Here is a 23,961-nt window from a genome sequence, read left to right as displayed (position 1 = left end):
TTTAAAGCAGAACTGGAACCCATTTATTTAACTGTTTCCCAAAACATGACGTAAATGGGAATTGTCGCAGTTGTGGTGTCATATATGATCAGATGTGTACTACCATGTCATCTGCTGAGGCCAAGATAGCAAATTCCTTGGCTGTAAAGGATAGGAGGGTTTAGTTTTCTTTTTCAGGATTTTTTCTTTTATTTCACTTGGTGATTCGACCAGTAACACACTTCCTGTCTAGAACTGGCCATAGATAAATTGAAATTCAGCCCAGTTCAGGGACTGGATGATTTTTACTTAATCTGTGGCCGTTTCCGTCTAATAAGCATCTCCTCTCAAACAGGACAATTCGTAAATTTTCATTCTCCCAACCCATGCAACCAATGGACTGCAGGGATGATAAGTATATGCTGACAGTGAAGGAGTCCCGCTGTCTGAATACAATAGCTCAGCAGACAAGGTTCCCGCATCCATCTTGTATGGGTGGATGGGAGAATCCATTCAGCATTTTCCAATTGGCCAGCTAGCTGGAAAAAAATGAATAGTGTATGACAAGCTTTAGGGTGTCTGAATTTTGGATGCAGTAGTAAAACAGACACCTTTGGACAGCAACATTGTCAGTCTGGGGAGAAGTGTTCGATGTAATAGTAGATTTAGATGGACTTGACTAATTAAAATTGAACTTCATCTAACATTCTATAAGCAGTTACAGCAACCGTTTTTTTTTCCTTTTGAGATAAAGGTTTTATATAAATTAAAAGCTGTGTGTTAATTTGTTTTTTTTACTTGTTAAGGGTCCTTTCACACAGCCTTTCTGTTTTTTTTCATCGGTTCAGTCACGTTTTTTCAAAGAAAAAATGGATCTGTTTACATCAGTTTTTCATCAGTTTAAATTCGTTTTTTCGTCAGTTTTTACATCAGTTTTTTACAACCTTTACCAATGCAAAACAGATGCAAGAACAAACCGTATGTCCGTTTACATCTGTTTACATCCGTTTTTCCTCCATTCCATTTTTTTTTTTCACGGAAGACGAATACATAAAAATGTATTTTCCATAGAAATACATGGGTGTCCGTTTTTCATCCATAAACGGATAGATGAAAAACGAACATACGGAACGCCTGTGTGAAAGGACCCTAAATGGTTTGTCTCAACCCTCTAACTGCCACTTTTGCTGGACAGCTTAGTGTGTTAAGGGGAGTTGAAAAATAACAGACTTGCTAGCCAGATCACCAGGAGAAATAAAGGGGGGAAAAAAGAAAACAAATGCAGTCACCAAATTTAAGTAAGATTAGTTTGATCGATGGTTGTATTTCTGTAGTAATTATGTTACTCAGCTGTGCCTGAGTTGTCATTACACGCCACTGTTTGTCAGCCTATGACTTTCTTAAATAAAGGGTTAAAAAGAATTTGTAAGCTGCAATATATTACATTTTTTTTTGTTTTGATTTTTAGGTTTAAATCTAGGTTCACACCTATGCAGTTTGGGTTTTTGTAGTGCATTTTGTGTTTTTGCACACACGGTTTTGGCGTATTTGTGGGGGGTTTCGGTGCGTTTTTTGCATTTTTTTATGTTTTGTTGTTTTTTTTTATTGGCCAACTTGTTGCTGGACAGATATATAAAAAGCATCAAAAGCGTGTCTAAGGTGCATTACATACGTTTCTTCAGTGTCTCCATCAAAGTCTGTTGAACCAAAACGCATTGTTTTGCATTTAAAGTCATTGACCCTTTCCAAAAATCACACCAGTTGAAAACGTGGAGATGTGACCTTCACCCATTGGAAGTCATGTTAAATGCATGGTAGTGCGTTTCTGCATAATGCAAAATGCTTAGATGTGATCCTAGCCTAATAGTGCTTTAAAAAAAATTTAAAATATGCTTTATTTTGTTTTTTAACCCGCACTATATACTTACAGCTTTGCTTAACATGTTTTAAAAAGAACACCAAAACAAAACATTAAACTTGTTCTAGCTTTATCGTTTTAGATCAGAAGCTTAGTATGTATGTTGTACATAATGGATCAATGTCAGGAATTTATACACTTGGCCTACAAGGATTTACTTGGTTAGGGGTGGTGTACATGGGGAACGAAACCATGCGAAAGCATACACTAGGAAAAAAAGAAGAACATGTTAACTCTATCACTTCCATTTTGTCATGTTGTGTATTTCTGCCTACTAATTCTATTTCTTGGTCAGTTCAGTTTTTTTTTTTTTTTTTTTTTTATTGGTTTTTCAACACATGAACATTGAACTTTAGAATAGAACCAGAATGGAAATAACCTGGAATATGGTGATATAAAAAAACTTGTGGTAGTCCTGTTTTATATGTGCTTATATCAAGAAATGGACCTGGTGGTCCTGCCAAAAACTATATTTCCTTCCTTAAAGGGGCCAAGTGATAAAATCTGGCCACTACCTGGTTTACTAGTGTTGTCACCCATATAGTAAAAGAAAATCATGACGTACCACCATACACTTAGATGAGACATTAGCACTATCATCTGTGAAGAGTCATATTGTCTCCCATCTTGTCCTCTTTGCTTGGTTTTCTAGTGTTGTCACCCATTCCCCAGTATTGACAAATCTGCATAGTGACTTCCCACTATGCAATTATGGTGACATCAGCCATATCTAGAGATGAGCGAAGAAATGAAAAATTCGATTCGGCTGATTCGGCGAATTCCAGTGTGAAATTCGATTCGATGCGAATTTCTCCGCTACGAAGATGACTTATTTAAAGGGTTTCTAGGCTTCAGAGAGCCTTTAAATTAGTGCAGAACACTGTACCTTTAATTTAAATGCCCTTGGAGATGAGGAAGGAGAAGGAGAAGGATGAGAAGAAGGAGAAGGAGAAGGATGAGAAGAAGGAGAAGGAGAAGGATGAGAAGAAGGAGAAGGAGAAGGATGAGAAGAAGGAGAAGGATGAGAAGAAGGAGAAGGATGAGAAGAAGGAGAAGGATGAGAAGAAGGAGAAGGATGAGAAGAAGGAGAAGGATGAGAAGAAGGAGAAGGATGAGAAGAAGGAGAAGGATGAGAAGAAGGAGAAGGATGAGAAGAAGGAGAAGGATGAGAAGAAGGAGAAGGAGAAGGATGAGAAGAAGGAGAAGGATGAGAAGAAGGAGAAGGATGAGAAGAAGGAGAAGGATGAGAAGGAGAAGGATGAGAAGGAGAAGGATGAGAATAAGGAGAAGGATGAGAATAAGGAGAAGGATGAGAAGGAGAAGGAGAAGGATGAGAAGAAAGAGAAGGATGAGAAGGAGAAGGATGAGAAGGAGAAGGATGAGAAGGAGAAGGATGAGAAGAAGAAGGATGAGAAGAAGAAGGATGAGAAGAAGGAAAATGATGAGAAGAAAAAGGATGAGGAGAAGGAGAAGGATGAGAAGAAGGAGAAGGATGAGAAGGAGAAGGAGAAGGATGAGAAGAAGGAGAAGGAGAAGGATGAGAAGAAGGAGAAGGATGAGAAGAAGGAGAAGGATGAGAAGGAGAAGGAGAAGGATGAGAAGAAGGAGAAGGAGAAGGATGAGAAGAAGGAGAAGGAGAAGGATGAGAAGAAGGAGAAGGATGAGAAGAAGGATGAGCAGAAGGAGAAGGATGAGAAGAAGGAGAAGGATGAGAAGAAGGAGAAGGATGAGAAGAAGGATGAGAAGAAGGAGAAGGATGAGAAGAAGGACAGTTCTGTGACAGTTTCTGTCTATTTCTGACAGTTCTGGGACATTCACTCCATACAGCGGTTTCAACCGCTGTATGGAGGGAATGTCATAGAACTGTCAGAAATAGACTATTAATGACAGTTCTGGGACTGTCCTTCCATGCAGCGGTTGAAACATTGTATGTATTTGTTTCCATAAATGGATCCATTTATGGAAACAAATACATACAATGTTTCAACCGCTGCATTGAAGGACAGTCCCAGAACTGTCATTAATAGTCTATTTCTGACAGTTCCATGACATTCCCTCCATACAGCGGTTAAAACAGCTGTATGCAGTGAATGTCCCAGAACTGTCATAAATAGTCTATTTCTGATAGATCTGGGACATTCACTCCATACAGCTGTTTTAACCGCTGTATGGAGGGAATGTCATGGAACTGTCAGAAATAGACTATTAATGACAGTTGTGGGACTGTCCTTCCATACAGCGGTTGAAACATTGTATGTATTTGTTTCCATAAATGGATCCATTTATGGAAACAAATACATACAATGTTTCAACCGCTGTATGGAAGGACAGTCCCACAACTGTCATTAATAGTCTATTTCTGACAGTTCCATGACATTCCCTCCATACAACGGTTAAAACAGCTGTATGGAGTGAATGTCCCAGAACTGTCATAAATAGTCTATTTCTGATAGATCTGGGACATTCACTTCATACAGCTGTTTTAACCGCTGTATGGAGGGAATGTCATGGAACTGTCAGAAATAGACTATTAATGACAGTTCTGGGACTGTCCTTCCATGCAGCGGTTGAAACATTGTATGTATTTGTTTCCATAAATGGATCCATTTATGGAAACAAATACATACAATGTTTCAACCGCTGCATTGAAGGACAGTCCCACAACTGTCATTAATAGTCTATTTCTGACAGTTCCATGACATTCCCTCCATACAGCGGTTAAAACAGCTGTATGCAGTGAATGTCCCAGAACTGTCATAAATAGTCTATTTCTGATAGATCTGGGACATTCACTCCATACAGCTGTTTTAACCGCTGTATGGAGGGAATGTCATGGAACTGTCAGAAATAGACTATTAATGACAGTTCTGGGACTGTCCTTCCATGCAGCGGTTGAAACATTGTATGTATTTGTTTCCATAAATGGATCCATTTATGGAAACAAATACATACAATGTTTCAACCGCTGTATGGAAGGACAGTCCCACAACTGTCATTAATAGTCTATTTCTGACAGTTCCATGACATTCCCTCCATACAACGGTTAAAACAGCTGTATGGAGTGAATGTCCCAGAACTGTCATAAATAGTCTATTTCTGATAGATCTGGGACATTCACTTCATACAGCTGTTTTAACCGCTGTATGGAGGGAATGTCATGGAACTGTCAGAAATAGACTATTAATGACAGTTCTGGGACTGTCCTTCCATGCAGCGGTTGAAACATTGTATGTATTTGTTTCCATAAATGGATCCATTTATGGAAACAAATACATACAATGTTTCAACCGCTGCATTGAAGGACAGTCCCACAACTGTCATTAATAGTCTATTTCTGACAGTTCCATGACATTCCCTCCATACAGCGGTTAAAACAGCTGTATGCAGTGAATGTCCCAGAACTGTCATAAATAGTCTATTTCTGATAGATCTGGGACATTCACTCCATACAGCTGTTTTAACCGCTGTATGGAGGGAATGTCATGGAACTGTCAGAAATAGACTATTAATGACAGTTGTGGGACTGTCCTTCCATACAGCGGTTGAAACATTGTATGTATTTGTTTCCATAAATGGATCCATTTATGGAAACAAATACATACAATGTTTCAACCGCTGCATTGAAGGACAGTCCCAGAACTGTCATTAATAGTCTATTTCTGACAGTTCCATGACATTCCCTCCATACAGCGGTTAAAACAGCTGTATGCAGTGAATGTCCCACAACTGTCATAAATAGTCTATTTCTGACAGTTCTGGGACATTCACTCCATACAGCGGTTTCCAGCAAAAAGTGTATGTGCAGAGTTCCTCTATTCTGCAGATACACTTAGAGGAGCTCTGCAGATACACTTAGAGGAGCTCTGCACATACACTTTTTTCCGGTTTGGAATTATTCTTATTTTCATCCTACTTCTTCTTCTTCTTCTTCATCCTCATCCTCATCCTCTTCTTCTTCTGAGGATGAAGAAGAAGAAGAAGAAGAAGAAGTAGGATGAAAATAAGATTAATTCCAAGCCGGCAAAAAGTGTATGTGCAGAGCTCCTCTAAGTGTATCTGCAGAGCTCCTCTAAGTGTATCTGCAGAATAGAGGAACTCTGCACATACACTTTTTGCCGGCTTGGAATTATTCTTCTTTTCATCCTACTTCTTCTTCTTCTTCTTCTTCATCCTCATCCTCAGAAGAAGAGGATGAGGATGAGGATGAGGAAGAAGAAGAAGAATGAAAAGAAGAATAATTCCAAGCCGGCAAAAAGTGTATGTGCAGAGTTCCTCTATTTCTGACAGTTCTCTCACAGCTTCTTCACATGTACAGCGGTTGAAATATCTGTATCTTAAATGGAAACTAATAGATACAAATTGTATCTATTAGTTTCCATTTAGGATACAGATGTTTCAACCGCTGTACATGTGAAGAAGCTGTGAGAGAACTGTCAGAAATAGAGGAACTCTGCACATACACTTTTTGCCGGCTTGGAATTATTCTTCTTTTCATCCTACTTCTTCTTCTTCTTCTTCTTCTTCTTCTTCTTCTTCTTCTTCTTCATCCTCATCCTCATCCTCTTCTTCTGAGGATGAAGAAGAAGAAGAAGTAGGATGAAAAGAAGAATAATTCCAAGCCGGCAAAAAGTGTATGTGCAGAGTTCCTCTATTTCTGACAGTTCTCTCACAACTTCTTCACATGTACAGTGGTTGAAACATCTGTATCCTAAATGTAAACTAATAGATACAATGTTTCAACCGCTAAACATGTGTTCCTTCTGTCAGAGAACTGTCAGAAATAGCGGAGCTCACTGCAGGGACACTTTTGCCGGCTGATCGGGAAATGTTCGATTCGCGCACCCGAAGTAGGCAAAATTTCGGTTTCGACACGAATCGAATATTTCCTGAAATTCGACTCGAATTCCGGTTCGCCTAGTTCGATTCGCTCATCTCTAGCCATATCATCTGTGAAGAGCCATCTTGTCCATTATATCCTCAGAAATTGAGCAGGTCTGGGCAATAGAAAGGGGAATACGAACAAGTGGCCAGTACTGGGAACAACCACTTTTGCAACACCACCTCTTGAACTGCGGCATATGAGTAGTAAGGCAGCACAGTGGCTTAGTGGTTAGCACTTCTGCCTTGCATCACTGAGGTCATTGGTTTAAATCCCGGTTAGGATACTATTTGCATGGAGTTTGCATGTTCGCACTGCGATTGTGTGGGTTTCCATTGTGTACTTCAGTTTGCTTCCGCACTCCGAAGACATGCTGGTAGGTTAAGTGGCTACTATTACTGTAGGCCCTATTTTGTGTATACATATGAGACAGGGACCTTGGATTGTAAGCTATTTTAGGCCAATGATTAATTTGCTGTACAGTATGTAAAGTGCTGTGTAAATTGTCAGCACTATATTAATGTCTGTAATAAATGACAATGATAGCAGCGAACCAGCAGAAGTTAGTCAATTGCTGCTTCTTCCACTGGGCACAAGATTTCAGACAGATATGTAGACCTTGTGTTGTCTGCTACAATCTATATAGTACCGTACTCCTTTCCTCTTTAAAAATTGTTGTATTGCACAATTGTGGTTTTAATTAGGGATGGTGCAATTTGTGTTTAAAAAAAAAACCAAACCTAAAGCTGATGTTTAGATACGGCAAATTTTATACAGTAACTACAGTGATCTCCGATAGCCTCTGGGGTCCAGTGCTGAGCAGTGGTCCCTCTGCATTCTCAATGAATGCAAAGCATTTTCTGATTGGAGGATGTGGGGCAGTGAGAAAATACGAAGTGTTCCCTGAATGATGGACGAGGTGGGGTGGTGGAAGAATCCAAAGTGTTCCCTGAATAATGGACGAGGTGGGGTGGTGAAAGAATCCAAAGTGTTCCCTGAATGATGGACGAGGTGGGGTGGTGGAAGAATCCAAAGTGTTCCCTGAATGATGGATGAGGTGGGGTGGTGAAAGAATCCAAAGTGCTCCCTGAATGATGGACAAGGTGGGGCAATGAGAAAATGAAAAGTGTTCCCTGAATGATGGATGAGGAGGGGAACCTGAAAGCTATTGGCGATCACTGAACTAGCGGTGTCTGCTACAGTGATTTCCAGCGTCCACGGGAATTCCACAGGTTGACACATACATACTTATATTGGTCCACGCTGGATTAATGTAACTATGCAAAAATTGCCATACCTACACTTCAGCTGTTTAACTGGGGCACAAGGTTCCACTTTAAACTTTTTTTAAACCAGTAGCTTTACATATATTGGAGACATACATACATACATACATACATGTAAATGCATATTTTGGCTATATGTCAGTTTGGTTTATTTATGTCACTATTTTGCAGATAATACTAGTATGCCAAATGTTAATGATGCTGCAGAGAGAGCTCGGAACCACTTTGCGGTGGAGATGTGTCCAGGTGTACTTGGTGACCAGACTTCGGACCAGAGCTCGGGGCACACAGCTGTACAAGGCCTGCTCAGACAGTGGAGTAATGATATCAGGTATCGTATGTCTGCCTTGGTCACATTTACTGGAAAACACAACATAATGAATAAGATGGCAGGGGCAGTTCACACCTTTGTCTTACTGGATAAAGCACAAAAAGTGGGGGAACCTATTGCAGGAAAACCTAGTTAACTGTCCATGAGGAGACGTTGCAGGAGTGACATAATTAGTCACTGGGAAGCTCCAAGTAAAGAGATCTATTTGTGATCTTACAAGTCTGTCTGCTTCCGTAAATAGTAGTCTAATTGTTTTTTGTGTATTTTTTCCCTAAACTTCACCTTTTTGGGCAGAATTTCACTTTTCATAATATGTAGAAGCATTTTCCAATGCCATTGCTGGCCCAGCCATCCCAATGTGTTTTCCTCTAACTTACCTCATCCACAGGACTTTTCATTTTTTGTGTCCGTTTATGTGAGATTTTGAACGGATTTTCAGATTGCATCATTTCCTGTCAATTGTTTCTCAGCATTCACTTCCTGTAGGCCATTTTCCAGAAGCCTTCACTTCTTTGTTGCATCACAGGAGAGGGTGTGTTCACCACTCTGGACCACACCTCTCCCATTACAATGCTACCTTCCTCCCATCAGCTATGTAGTACAAGGGCCTGTCTGATTTGGTGAAAATTGAATGGATTGTTTAGGTGTGTCTTCCTATTCCATAGTTCTGGTAAATCTAAAAGAGATTGTACAGTCAGATTGCATAGTGTATGGCCATCTTTATACAAGTACATAGAAGGGAGTGGATGAAGACACATCTCCACGTAGTGAAGACTCACATTCCTTTATACGTTTGTTTTGGGATTTTTGAAGCGTTTTCACTCATTACACATAGGGCAGCCTATTCACTTGAACGGGCTGCCATACAAGCATCAATCTCCCCAGAAGAGCTCCAGAACTTTTTTTGGAGGGGAGCATGGAGTGTTGCCGCCGTTTTTGGTGTGTTTGCCACACTTGGGGTGCCTTTAACATGTAATGACAACACAAACACGATGCATATTTGCATTTGTGCATTTTCTGTGCAGATTGCTATGCTTTTGGTAAAACGCACAGTTGTGAATGGAACTTCATTGTTCTGTGGAAACGCACCAATTTCACTTTCAGGCCCCATTCACACCTAGGGTAGAGGAGCACGTTTTTTTTTTTACTTTTTCCAATTACACACATAGGTCAGCCTATTGATTTCAATGGGCTGCGCTACATGTGGCAAAATAGCTCATGTTTAACGTGTTGCACATACGCGTTTTGATGAATTTGTCACTTTTTCATGTGGCAAAACATGCTTCTTTCTCTGTTTGGTGTGCCATTAACAATGAATTACACTGAAAGTGCAGCTTTAGGTGTATAGAGGTGGCTATACACTATACAGTCTGATTGTACAATCTCTGTATGACCTCCTTTAGATTTACCAAAACTATATAATAGGAGGACACAGCATCTATCCAATCTCTCAGCCTGAGCCCGTCTGTAGAGATGCTGAGGTAGCCAGGCAAATGCACATGGGGAGAGATCCCGGGGATGTTGTGAAAAATAGTTGATGGGTGAAGGGTGTGTACTAATGAGGCCAGTGCAGGAGGTGTGTGCTAATGAAATCAGCTGGTAATCTACTTCCGGGGTCCTACTGGCTCCTCTGTCTACATTCCAGGAATTGAAAAAGCTTTCTAAGAAATTTACCAAAGGCTACGGTAAGGCCTTGCTCTCAAATCAAAGAGAGCTTGTATATTTTTACAACTGAGGTACATTAATGGTATATTGGTGCATAGGAGAGCTGGATTTTATTTAAAAAAAAGTGAACTTAGCCTTTAAAGTAAATTTACATCCTAACTGAATGGCATTTAGTATACCTAAGCACTGTGTATCATCTGAAACAAGTCCCATTTTTAAATAATCCTTTGTTCTCAGTGCTGCTGATTTTTTGAAGCCTCTTTACAGCTACTTTCTGCCTACATACACGTGAGTGAATGGCTGCATGGTATTTCTCAGAGATGACTTCCCAAAAGTGACAGCAGTGAACTTTGCCTTGGAAGTGTGCTGAAGAGAAGGCAGTGGGGCACCAATTAGAAGACAGTGACAGAACATTGTCACCCTAAAATGGAAAGCTCCTGCACAAAGACCCTCATTGTAGGATTCCCAGATATGTTAGTTAAAGCTGCAGATTTGACTCTTGAAATAATAACTTGTTAAAGCTTTTATAACATTTGTGTTTTTAAGGGTGTATACATCATAAGCTTCTAGAAAACAAAACTATTTTCCTTAGAAAAGACTAATCTCTGGCTGTGCTGAGTTACAACACATCTTAGGAGGTTTTGTAATCGCTTACTTGCAGCGCATATTTTATATGTATCTGAGATGGATTTCCTTCCTGCATTCAGAATCTAATGTAAACCTAAGCAAGACCTCTGTGAAGTGCTGGCGGCATGTGGTCTACCGTTTTTTCACACTTTGCATTTCCCGTCACATAGTATACTTTTCAGAGCTCAACTTGCTACCACCTCTTTGAGTCATTGTAAAATTAGTGGGTGGATAATAGTAATTTGCTATATATTACTGGACATTCGCTTCGCCAATACACCTTATTTGACGCACGTGTCTTTTGGTCACTCAGAAAGTGACCGATATGACCAAATATGTTTGGGAAAAAAACTACTATTCTTTTTCTCCCTATGAAACTATGAACTTGAATTGCAAATCCAAAAGCCGCCAACTCCTCTGATATGTTTATCTTTTGTCATTAGGTCAAGTGACAGCATTATATGAAGTCATATCTAGATCTTTCCTTCTATCTACATTAGGCTGTATTCATAAACTAACATACCAGGATAAAGACCCTTAAAGTGGGACTATGGGTAAAATATAAAAATGTCATATTTGATGCAGTCTGCCAGTGGCATTAACAAGGCAATTTGTTTTGTTGCATTTCCACCTAATATAGTTTTAATATATGTTGATCCTGCTATTAACTTTGTAATTTTCAACTTCCTCTAACAGACTAAACATTCCAGCAAAACTGGAAGTTAGTGGGTTGAGACAAACTACTTAACACTTAATACTTAACAAGGGGTGCTTTCAATGGTCAACTTTTATTCCTATAATTAAAACCTTTGTCCCACAAGAAAGAAAAACAGAAAGCATGTTTAACTGTTTAAAAAGTGTTTGTTGGTGTTAGGCTTTAATCTTTTAGTCATTTACGTAAATGCCCATCTAAATCTACTAGTCCATCTAAAGCTGGGTACACACAGGCAAAAAATCAGCCAGAAACAGTCTGTTCAGGAGGAACCGGACAACTATTGGCCTGTGTATACAGCTCCTTGTCGTCTGACAGAAGCCATTCTCACAATTGGCTTCTGTAAAATGGGCATGCTGGAAAACTGGCAGGGCTAATCAGTGTGTCCTGGCAGGGGAAAGGGGGTGTCTGAACACAATAGCTCAGAGGGGAGATCGCCACACTTATATTAGCTGTGTTAGTACTGTGATCATTAAGGTTTTTTTTTTTTTTTTTTTTCGTTCAGCCTGAGGGGTTGAACAAATAACTTCCTGCGTGCTTATCCAGCAAAACACTGCCCTCTCTGCAGGTTGCCAGTGCTGTTATCCAAGGGTTTCTAATTTGCTCATCCATGGATGGGATGGAGGAGTGAGCATAGCCACCTTCAGACAGGAAGTGTGTTACTGGCCAGATCATTAGGTGATAAAAAAAACAAGGAAAACAAATTACGCCATCAAATCTAAGTGCTAGTATGCTGCTTGTTTTTGGGTACAGATACACTTTAATTTTAAAAAAGTTACTTTTTTTCAGTCCTATGAGATTTGAATAAGTCACATCTCTGAAATTAAGGGTCACCATACACAATACTGTGTGATCATACAATCTTTGTTCAGTCATAATTACAATTACCAATGCTAAGTAATATGAGCGTCTACCTTATCTAACTAATTTGTATCCAATCAGACAAGTACTTGTAGTACCTGGTTATTGATAGGTCTGAAGGTAATCCTAGTGTGTCTGTCTGTGTCCTTGGGAAAGCTTCCCCATTCAGCCTATTACCTTGAATGTGTGTATTTGTATCTTTCTTTAAACATTTCATTCAAGCAACTCTCATAATTATTAAACATCCTTAAAGCATATGTGAACCTTTGCCTTCTAAAACAAGCCATTACGTTTACAATTAAAATGAAGGCCAAATTGTTTATGTATGTGTCAGCAGAAGGGTGAGAAACAGCAATACACTGATGTTCTTAGTGAGGAGCTGTGCAGGCGAACATGCCAGGGGGTCAGCATGTCTTACCAATAGAATACAGGCAGGCTGTGCTTCCAAGAAGAATGCAAAGAAGCAAACTACCTATGCTGGGATGGTTGTTTCCATGCCTGGTGTGGTCAGTTTGAAATAGGAAAACGGGGACTGTTAAGATCTCCAATTTCACAAAGGAAGAAATGCAAAGAGAACCTGATTCATTTTTAATACAAGTGCATAGTAACACAGACACATATCAGAAATATGAAATGCTGGAGTAACATACATTTTAAAGAGGAATTAAACTCTACAATCTGAGCCCCACAAAGACAAGCAGAGGGCAAAGGACTGGTCACCCACATTGTCTGTGGTCTCCCTCCAGCTGATCTTTCCACTTTACTGGCTTACCATGTCTTGTTCAGCATGGTGTTGAAGCAGTCATTTTATAAGAAGCAGGGCATTTGTTTCCTTCTGTCATAGCCTCCAGCAAGGAAAACGGTGAGTAGGGCAGTAGTGACATCACCAAAGTTCACTGCAAATCTCTTTAGACTAGCAGTCTGAGGCAGCAGTGCCTTAGATCTCAAACTGCAGATATACAGCTATGAGGCTGTGACACTGGAGTGCCAAGGCACACTCATATATACTAGGAAGTGCACTGCTGTTTTTTTGGGGTAACTGAAGACAAATGATGATTTTTCATGGTTTGTCTTAGGCAAAATTAACATTTCCTAATGTTCCCAGTAACAAATCTTCACATTTTCAGTTTTTTTGTAACCCATCTCTACAAACTATTGGACTGGGGGACATTTATAAATGTTCCACAACAAAAACAGTTGGTTTTACTGCAAACTCTGTTGTATATTATGAAAAATGTAAATGATTGTTCCTGCGTCTGATCTCGTCATCTTACTGTAGCATGATACACATAAGGATAGGAAAATACTATGGGAGATTTTCTGACTGAACTTGAATTTTGTACCAGTCATTAAAACCTTATGGAGGGAGATAATTAAAACCCCTAATTTGCAAAGATTTCAGGTAGTGTAAAACTTCAAGGCTGGCCCCTCTCCCGCTGCAGCAGTAAAGGAATTGATTTGGCTATTTACAGTGATTTTAAAAGCACTTTATTTGTAACATATATTTACACTTTGAATTATAATAAAGATGCTTTTAAACACAATAGTCATTTATTGAGTTAAAAATAAATGTAAGTCAGTCAGATGCGTAGAGTTAAATACAATTAGAGCAAAAAGAGAAGTTTCATGTTAACATCTAATACACATTACATAAGATATTTCTAAGATTTGTGATACACTGATGGCTTAATTTTATGAAAGTCAAAGCATTGATATGAAAAATTATTTATCTTATTGGGATTGTGGCTGCCTGCTTTTATATGAACAAAGTCTCACTGATTTTGTTCTTTGTTAGAAACTCTGTGCAGAACTTTAGACCTGGCAGAAGTGGCCATGAGACCAGAAAGAGTACCTTCTACACAAATGAGGAATGGGAACTGCTGAATCCTACTCCTAAAGAGTTGGAAGAATCACTCCTACAGGAGGAGAAGAAGAGGCCCCTGGAAGGAGGCCCAAAAAACCCTGGTATGAAAATAGAAATGAATAAATATATATGACATATTGCTCTCATATCTCGTATCAACTGTTTCCTTTTATTCCTATTACTCTTTCATGTAACTATTGTACAGGACACCGCGGATGGGTCCTGGATGGCAGGTATATTTTCTGACTATTTAGGTTGTGGTTCCCTTTGGGGACAATTTGAAAACATTGTTGGTACTTTGGGGCTCTCACCTATGTTGGGTGAGGGGTTGCTTGGTAATCCAGATGGAGAGGAGAGGACTGATTTGGTAAGTCTTTATTGGGGAATCAGAATTTGTAGTTTCAGATTGATGTTCAAGTAAGAAATAACCTCCAAATCCCAACTATAGGGACTTTGGTCCTAAAGGGGTTTATCCATCTGAGCTCAGAAAAGGAACAGAAAACACCCAGTACTTATATGTGAAGGAGTGTGAAGCAGTATACACCGAGGAGCAAGAGTGGTGGACAGCTTTTGATTTAGATGGTTAAGCTACTGGTGAACTGTCCTTTTGGGCCCCTGGAGCAGTCAAGGACTTTAACCCTGCATGGGACACTGTTTTTGTGGATGGTGAGCCATATCTTTACATTTCAAGCACATGTGTATGGACTATTTGTTTTTGTGTACACTGAAGGAAGCTGTTTTAGCGCTACCTGTTTGGAAGGAATAAAGACTAACTGCTTTTACCAACTTGCTTTGCTATAATCTTGGGCTCCAGTATCACACTATCCAGTGGCGAGACAACAAACCATTCTACCCTCCAGCACTGTAAAAAAGGTGACTGGACATGCAGTTCTTTATATAATAAAAAGGACCCCAAGGTAACAAAAGGAACTAGAAACACATAACAGTGTATCTATGTTACTGTTACAGTGTGGAAACAAAGCAAAAACCCACTTACCCCATTGAATCACCTTCGGCCCCATGGTACACCCTCCTTCATCACCCTGCTTTCAACATTCACCACCAGTAGCTACCTCCTGACCCTTCACCTTCTTCACCCTGCAGCTCCTTCCTGGCACCTCACCTGCTTTGCCTGCAGCTCCCTCTTTTCAAGTCACCTACTCTGTTTGCAGCTACAGCCGGGCACTTCATATTCTTCACTTCATCTGCAGCTCAGGCCCTGCACTTCACCTCCTTTGTCTACATTTCCCTTTCGACCCTTCACCCTCCCATCCTTTTTGCCAAGATGACCATGCCCTCAGAGGCCAGAAGTATTGTGCTCCATTATGTTCTTCTGCTCTACTGGCACCGCTGTAGCTCCCAGTCTACAGTTGGGAGACTTGCTTGCTGGCTGCACTACATAGAACTGACAGTTGCAGAGCTGAAGCAGTACCAGGAGAGCAGATGATCCAACTGCACTGACACTGTACAGTGAAAAGGAAATACAGTCCTAATCCACCTCTCAGAACTCGCCATTCTCAGCCAGAAAGTCTGAACTGTTGGGAGGAGAAGCAGTAGTGTGAATGGATGAGTGGCAGACCTTTGCTAATTTCTTCAATGTTATTCATTGATGCCATGTACATATACCGTATTTGCCGGCGTATAAGACAACTTTTTACCCCTTGAAAATCTTCTCAAAAGTCGGGGGTCGTCTTATACGCTGGTATACGGTATACTGACACTTTTTAGAGGGGCAGCGCGGTGCCGCCGCCGCCCCCCCCTTCCAACGGAAGGGACACTAAGTACAGGGGTGGGCAGGGGCTGTTTCTTACCTGGTTCCGGTCCCACGACGAATCGGTCAAGGAAGCGCGGCTGCGCCTTCAGTCCGGCCACTGGATGTTCGCGCGGCTGCTCGGCTCCGCCTCCTCACCGGTGATTGGCCACCAGAACTGTAGCTCAGGAAAGGCACACAGGCGGCCAATCACCGGCGAGGGGGCGGAGCCGAGCGGCCCCGCGAAAATCGAGTGCAGGACCAGCAGGTAAGTGGTCAGTGTAGAGGTGCTGCTGCAACCACGTATGCTGGCTGCAGCAGCACCATACGAGAACAGGGTCAGCAAGTGTCAGTGAGAGGAATAGTGCCCCATCATTGGTGTCACTGATACCAATGATGGAGCACTATTCCTCCCACTGATACCAATGATGGGGCACTATTCCTCCCACTGACACCAACGATGGGGCACTATTCCTCCCCCCCACTGACACCAACGATGGGGCACTATTCCCCCCCCCTGACACCAATGATGGGGCACTATTCCACCTCCCACTGACACCAATGATGGGACACTATTCCACCCCCCACTGACACCAATGATGGGACACCATTCCTCCCACTGACCCCAATGATGGGGTACTATTCCTCCCACTGATACCAATGATGGGGCACTATTCCCCCCACTGATACCAATGATGGGGCACTATTCCCCCCACTGATACTAATGATGGGGCACTATTCCTGCCACTAATGCCAATGATGGGGCACTATTCCTGCCACTTATACCAATGATGGGGCACTATTCCTCCCACTGATACCAATGATGGGGCACCTATTCCCCCCCACTGATACTAATGATGGGGCACTATTCCTGCCACTGATACTAATGATGGGGCACCTATTCCCCCCACTGATACTAATGATGGGGCACTATTCCTGCCACTAATGCCAATGGTGGGGCACTATTCCTGCCACTAATACCAATGATGGGGCACTATTCCTCCCACTGACACCGATGATGGGGCACTATTCCTCCCACTGACACCAATGATGGGGCACTATTCCTCCCACTGGTGTGCATTGGAAGAGGGGTAGTCTTATACGGCGAGTATAGCCCAAACACTACATTTTAGCAGGAAAAGTAGGGGGTCGTCTTATACGCCCAGTCGTCTTATACGCCGGCAAATACGGTACGTACATTCCTAAGGTAACTTCGATATTTGTGCTCTTAATGCATAAATATGATTTGTTGATGTCATGCATGTATGTGAATTTTCAGCTTCCGTATCTGTATGTTTGTCCTGCTAATGTATACAGATTGGAATCATTTCCTCTCCTTCTTACACGTGGACACATTGTGTTTGCTTTTCGCATGTATGGTACATTATGAGATAACACAAGACATGGAAATATAAGTGAAAGCAGGTTTACCGATTTTTATATTTTTTAAAAAAACCTTGTTACTCTATAATTTGTAATTTATATATGTACATTTTGACAACCATGTTTGCTCATACATATTTACTGTACTATACCTTGTTTATATATCTCACAATACAAGTCCAGTGCCTTATTCAAAGCAATACATTCTCTTCGTAGGTGATATCTTCTCTGAGCAGTTGTTTGGAGAATGACTGAGAATTTGTACCGAGCCACATAAGCGGCTAATTTGCATATCTGTTTTTTAAAAAGAAAAAATGGCAGCACAATCTTTAACTCACGTTCATGTTGCCCATGTGCTAAACACTTCATTTTAGGGTATGGGTGTTGTGGGCCGCTGTCAGTTTTGGTTGAAATGACCAGTATTGAGTTTCCTTTCTTTTTTTTTTTTTTTTTCTTAACTTCAAAAGTGCAAGATGGGACACATCATTCATGTCTACACACAGCATTGTGGTGCATTGCGCTGCTATACGATGATTTGCGGTGCCTACCTGTTTGGGCTGTGTTGCAGTGCAAACAAGGAACTTAGAAAACAGTCTTCTTCTATGTGTCCTAGTGGTGCCTGGTGTTTATCTAGTGTGGAAAAAAGCCAGTCAACACATATGTGTGAACAAACCCTAAGAGTGTGAAAGTCACATAAACTCTGTTGCAAAAATAGACATTTACAACTAAGTGCTTTTGCAAAGAAAAGAATTGATAACTTACCTTTCCCACTACCCACCTGGCTCTGTGGTTTCTTCCACTGGCCACTACAAGAGCAGTCAAATATGCTCCGAGTGAGCTTTTAATTTAGTTAAACAGAAAACTTGTGATGTTTCTGAGCTGTTTTACTGTCCTTTCCTCAGGCAACAGCGACAAATGTCAAATAAACCAATGTGCCTTAAATAGTAGCACATTTCCTGTGGAATAACCCGAAGGTCCGTAAGTCACAATGATCCCCAGATCCAGTCATTTGGGCATCTATGGGAAATAAAATCTTAGCAGAAATATGTTTGAGTTACAAACTGGCCTCCTTTGATTCCTCGAGGGACAGGTTCTTGCTGCTGAGATGGAATCTAGTCCAAAAGCTCCAATACCAGCAGGCCTGTACCACTTAATTTGATTTAAACCTCCTCTAATTGCAGTCTTCTGGTTTGGAGCCCCTGCTGCAAGATGATGATTTAAATAAAACCCACTCCAGGTTCTACTACACCCTGCAATGGCTGGAACTCTCAGCTGCATACAAATGCAGGGTAAAAAGGGTCTTGGATATTACAGCCCTGGAGGATGACGTTTGGGATGAAATATGGGACTGTCCCTTTCAACACCTTTTTCCGGCCAAAGATAGACTTATATAATACTAAATAGTACCCCAGGTCAGCATTACCCTGGTTAAACTGGGTTTTATCTCCTCCACTTCATATTTTCTGGAACTGTACCCACATTCCGCGTTATTGGATATCTTCTCTAATGGCTCTATCCATTCCACAACTTCAAAAGTTCTTCCTCCTGCATTTTTAGTGGACATCTTGGTCCCATGGAACGCCTCTAGAATCTTAATGGGACGTTCACTTTTTTATGTCACTAAAACCATTGTTCTAAGGCAGAAGTGGTCCATCTCACTAACTAAGAATTAATGGATGTCTTTGATCAATGCTATTTTACTTCGTTGTAGGGCGACTGACAGTAGGGGTTATCCCAATAAATTCCCCAAGGTCTGCGCTCCCTCTGGCTTGCATCTCCTGAATGGGCACTCTAGGTAACCCTCCTCGTCCTTGCTACTTTGCATCGTTTGAATGTGGGTTTTACCTTTAGATGTTTTGGGCATTGAGCTTCTAACAGTACTCTGTCCCCTAGCTTCCCCTCTTTGCCCATTCATTGCTAGATGGAGGCACCCCATGCTGTTATGGTTACTCCTTGCAACCTTCTGGGATTGTCTGTTTCCCTGCCACCTTGATGAATGTTTGCTTGGGGGTGCTGCCATTCTGTAATCTTGGTTTCTGATGTCATGTGCACCTATGTCAGAGCAACAGGTTGATTTAATTGGTTGGTTTTATGTCTGCTTGTCATGTGACACCCTCTTGGAATTTTTTTTGTATTTATAATGCAAAATGTAATAAATAGAACTTATAAAAAAATAGCACATTGGTTTTCAATGTAAGTTGTTACATTAAAGGCTCACTCCAAGCCGACCATTGAAGATCACTGCAGAACTCCTCATTTCTTTTTTTTTTTAGGCTTTGAATAACATAGAGTGATATTATGCTTTGCAACTGTGGGAGTAGTGACATAGGGGCAGCAGATTGAACCACAATTTTCAGTGGGAAACCCGATATCTGACACAGCTGGAAGTGTGTGAGATACTAAGCGCTGTTCAGATGCTACGGTGTGGGTGGCTGAACAGGTAAGTATATTAATAATTTTCTTTACAGGGAACCCTTAGCTTAACATTTTCATTCTAACAGAGTTGCTTTAAGGTCAACACTGTAATAATAACTCAAAATATATGCTTTCTAAAGGTATATTATACTCTTCGTTAAAAGTTTATTAACAATAATCTTAACTTGAAACAATTATCGCAGCAAATTAAACTAATCATTTGTTCTTTGTGCTCATCTTACTTTTTCAGGAATGGTTTTCCCATTTGATTTTCCACGCCTTCCTGCAAAAGCCAGGCGTCCATTATCATGTGTGAATAAGAATCCAAGCAGCGTAGATAATTCGTCTGTGGAGTCTTCACCTGGGAATGAATCAAAGAACGACTTTGAATTTAGGTTAAAAGTTCAGAACCAGCAGGGGGAGTTGGAGAGACTGAGGCAGGAACTGAACAGCCAAAAGGTTAGCTGCATATGTATTTCATGACTTGTTTTTATTTGATATATTTATACATACAGCAACAGTACATTCACACAGTCCCATGCAGAGTGCATAGAACCCATTAGTGTATGTCCAAGTGCAGCCCACAGTTTAGGGTACGTTCACACTGTATGCGGTGACCTGCCTTTTCTGTGAAAAACAAACGCAGATCACTACTGGGGCACATTAAAAAAACAATTGTTTTCCAGGTGCCCTGTAGATACCACAACGGTGGTGTAATGTAAATTGCAGTAAAGAAAATTGCAGACGTGCTGCTTTTTTTTCTACAATGCACGTCATGGCACCACTTGCTCTGTGGAGACACTATGGGGAGATTTACCAAGACTGTAGAGTGCAAAGTCTGGTAGCATGAATAGCTGTTAGGATGTGGAGAGGCTGCAGAAAATGCTGGACCTTTGTGTACATGTTTTAAAGTTAATGTTCAACTGCCTGAGAGGTATAATGTCCCTGATGAAAACACACTGAAAGATTAAATCTTTACCTGGAGGTCATTTGATATTTAGTGTAGACTTCAATATTTGAATGTACCATATCCAAGCCATATACATCACTACATTAATGTGTATGGGCCTTACCTCTGAGCTCAAGCAGTATGAACCTGTGCTTGCCTGTTTATAAAGCATGCGAATGTCTGTCTGCACACTGTTGGCAATTGTGCCACATTTTATCACTCTATTCCACAAAATGGTTACAAATATGAATAGGAGACAGTGCAGTATTACAAGATTTAGTTAGAATTGAAAGTGTCATTGATTAAAGTAATGCTAAAGGCTAAAATTGTTTTTCATTCCATTAATTTTTATTGAAAATTTCGACGAAAATACAGAACTCCAATACTTGCTCATATTATATATTATTTTGAAATAAAAAAGAAAAGAGGTAACGCTTATCTGCACAAAAAGGTTGCTTCCTCCTCTTCTGGTAGTCCCCTGCCGGTGCTCTCAGCATCTCTGTTCTTCTGGGGCTTCCTGTAGCTGAGATAGGCTGTGTGCGTCCACAGAGAAGTAAACCACAACCCTTGCACCCATCTCGCAGAGGTTTGACTTAGAATAGCAGAAGCTTATGGCTCCACTGCTCTCAGTTTCTCCTGTGAAAGCAGAACGTGAGGAGAGCGGTGCTGGAGCCAGGAACAGTGCTGGAACAGTGACAGGAAGTAAGTGTTTATGGACTGGGCGGTAGGACAGGTAGTGGGACATTTTCTACCTTAATGCAGAGAATGCATTATAGCAAAAAACAAACATTTAAACTTTGGTACCACGTATCGTATCCGTTTCATATGTAACATAAATGTTAGAGAAAATTATATAGTGCACTAATAAATACTAGTGCATTCAACAAAATGTGATCCAGGAGTCGAGAAATGGCATCTTCCACTGGAGGCTTTTTATACAGGTATTCTGCTTCATTACTGATGACTTTTAGGAGCCGAAAATGAAGGAATGATGTCTACATTGAAGTATATAGACACACATTTTTAGTTCATACTAGTAAACTGCTGATGCTCTTGCAAAGGAGCAATATCAAAACTTTGTTCCAGGAACTTTTTTTGTGCAATGTTGAACTCTGGCAAGAAAGTTACATTTTAGGAAATGGGAGCCGAAGCAGTGTCTTGTGATTAGGGGTCAAACCAGTGGAAATATTCAGCCATTCATCATGTTCATTTGCAAGGATTTACCAGAGATGTAGTTCTTTCCCCAGCTGGATGTTGTTACTGTCTGGATGCTATAAATAGCTTCCCGATCATGTGAGTTGTGTGCGTATCTCTTTTTCCTTTTGGAAGTGTTCAGGATCTTACATGTGTTTAAAGCATAGTCTCTCTGATCTTGTGACATCCATAAAACTTTCAGCAGTGAAGGCAACCAGACCCAGCTGCCGAACGTGTTTGGTATGTGTGGTTTTATGTGCATTGCAGGATGCCGCAGAGTGTTCTGGGTACACTTAGAATTTAGTGCCTTTTGATGAAATCCATCAAACACCAACGTGAACTTTAGAATAACTTATTAGAAGATGATTTCTGATTGGCTGCTATGGTTTTCTGCATGTTTCACATTGCCCTTTGTCTCACTGAATTCCCCCTCTGTAGGCCTGGTTGTATTGCTGTTTATTGCAGTGGTTTACACAAGGCGTTGTAAAACTTTTAACAAAAGATGCCATTCGGTGCCCTTCACACTGTTAGAGGGGCAGATTGCAATTTTGGGAGTTAAAATTGCCCCTGGGTTCAGGATCATTGAGAGTTAAAAAAAAAAACAAAAAAAAAAAAAAAAAGAAATGCTTTGGTGTAGGTAATCAATGGACATAAAAATGCCCAGCATTGGTTAGTGGGAGGAAGAATAGTTTGTGCCAGTAAAAGAAATAGTGCGTCCATATTGCAATCAGTGGGAGGAATAAAGTCCCATCATTAGTAGAAATAGTGTCCATCTTTGGTATCAGTGGAAGAAATAGTTTTCTGTGGTTATCGTTGGGAGAAAAGTGTTTTATTGTTGGTGTCAGTGGGATTGGAAAATTCCTCCTTCAGAATTGGTGTTCAGTATTTTTTTTGCCTTTGTATATTTTCCAAGTTCTGTATTGCTCCTCTTCTGGCAAGATGACATCTTAGTCAAAAATTTGCAAGCATCATAGGGCAGGAGATTACTCTACCTGACCTACTAGCTAAGGTACATTGTTATTCCATACACAACCCAACGCTAGATGACAGAATTAGGACTGTGGCAGTCATGTGAAGTGTTGGTACCAAAAGGGAACCATAGTTTGAGGGCCAGTGTTTGCCAACACATGTTCAGGGAGTTATTGTAAACCCGTAATCGGCTGGCATAAGTTTGCCATTGCATTCATGTATTTCAATGAGGCGCCCGTCTGCCAGACAGACAGGCTTTACAATCAGCACTTGTAAATAAAGTGATTTTATCTACGGGGGTATGTATATAAAAAAACATACTGTGGATCTTTGACCAAAGTTGAATAATGCCTTTGCTATGAGTGTAGGCCAATTGCATACCTCCTGAAGTCTGCCCAAAAAACCTAGAGATGGTATCATGCTGTCCCACCTTGTTGCTAGGACATTACTAAGAAACTCCCAGACATTAAGGCTCATCACAGGAGCAAGCTCTCAAACCCCTGCACATGTGTAGTATACTATCTCCTCCGTCGCTAAGCTCAGAGCTACTAACAGAACAGAGAGTGCACGTACAAGGGGGTTTGAATCGGCTGGGAGTGTCTTAGCAGTGTCCTGTCAATAAGGTAGAATGGTATTATGCCATCTCTCTGAGTTTTCCAGCCGGGCTTCAGGAGGTATGTAAATGGACTACACCTGTAGCAAGGACATTATTCAACTTTGGTCAAAGCTGCACAGTTTTGTTTTTTTGATTTTTTTTTTTTTTATTTATAGGCACCCCTTATCTGCATTAGCATTTTTTGGTGAACTAACATTTTAAGATTTTCATGATGCTTTGTTAATAATTATCTTTATTAAGAAGAAAGCAAGAAAAATATGTTAATAAGGTACAGGGGCTGATAGTGTGGGGTTTTTTTGTGTGTTTTTTTTTTTGTGTTTTTTTTTTAACTGTAGTCTACCTTCATTTCATGCAGGCCTGAACAAGGAAAGATCTTTACTTCCATTAAGCAGTGGGTGTTTCTGTTCTTAATGTAACCTGCTTTTATTAATGTTTCAAGTCCAGCATATTAGCTTTCCTGCCAACTACAAGAAAAAGTAACACGTCTTAACTAGTTATATTCAGTGACTGCTGCAGCTACTTATCTTAAAGTGGGCCTTTACCGTCTTTCTAATTTTCATATA

General features: G+C 40.6%; 1 protein-coding gene and 1 long non-coding RNA gene across 2 annotated transcripts in view; one reads left to right on the top strand and one right to left on the bottom strand.

The window, feature by feature from the left end:
* Positions 1–23,961, top strand: part of TBC1D2B (TBC1 domain family member 2B) — an 88,047-nt gene that overhangs the window by 17,251 nt on the left and 46,835 nt on the right. Inside the window, exons 3-5 of the mRNA XM_089671450.1 lie at positions 8,234–8,393; positions 14,054–14,223; positions 19,921–20,129. Of these exons, the coding sequence (XP_089527576.1) occupies positions 8,234–8,393; positions 14,054–14,223; positions 19,921–20,129 (539 nt within the window). The remainder of the gene's footprint in view (positions 1–8,233; positions 8,394–14,053; positions 14,224–19,920; positions 20,130–23,961) is intronic.
* LOC149467642 (uncharacterized) lies at positions 17,283–21,349 on the bottom strand. Its single transcript, XR_016311905.1, has 2 exons — positions 19,913–21,349; positions 17,283–17,885 (listed from the first exon to the last, which is right to left on the bottom strand). It is a non-coding gene; the product is annotated as an uncharacterized LOC149467642 (long non-coding RNA).

Source organism: Staurois parvus, unplaced genomic scaffold, assembly GCF_062004578.1.
Source record: "Staurois parvus isolate SC_StPar_1 unplaced genomic scaffold, SC_StPar_1.0 ptg000105l, whole genome shotgun sequence".
Classification (NCBI taxonomy): Eukaryota; Metazoa; Chordata; class Amphibia; order Anura; family Ranidae; genus Staurois; species Staurois parvus.
This window is presented reverse-complemented; position numbering and strand designations above follow the sequence as displayed.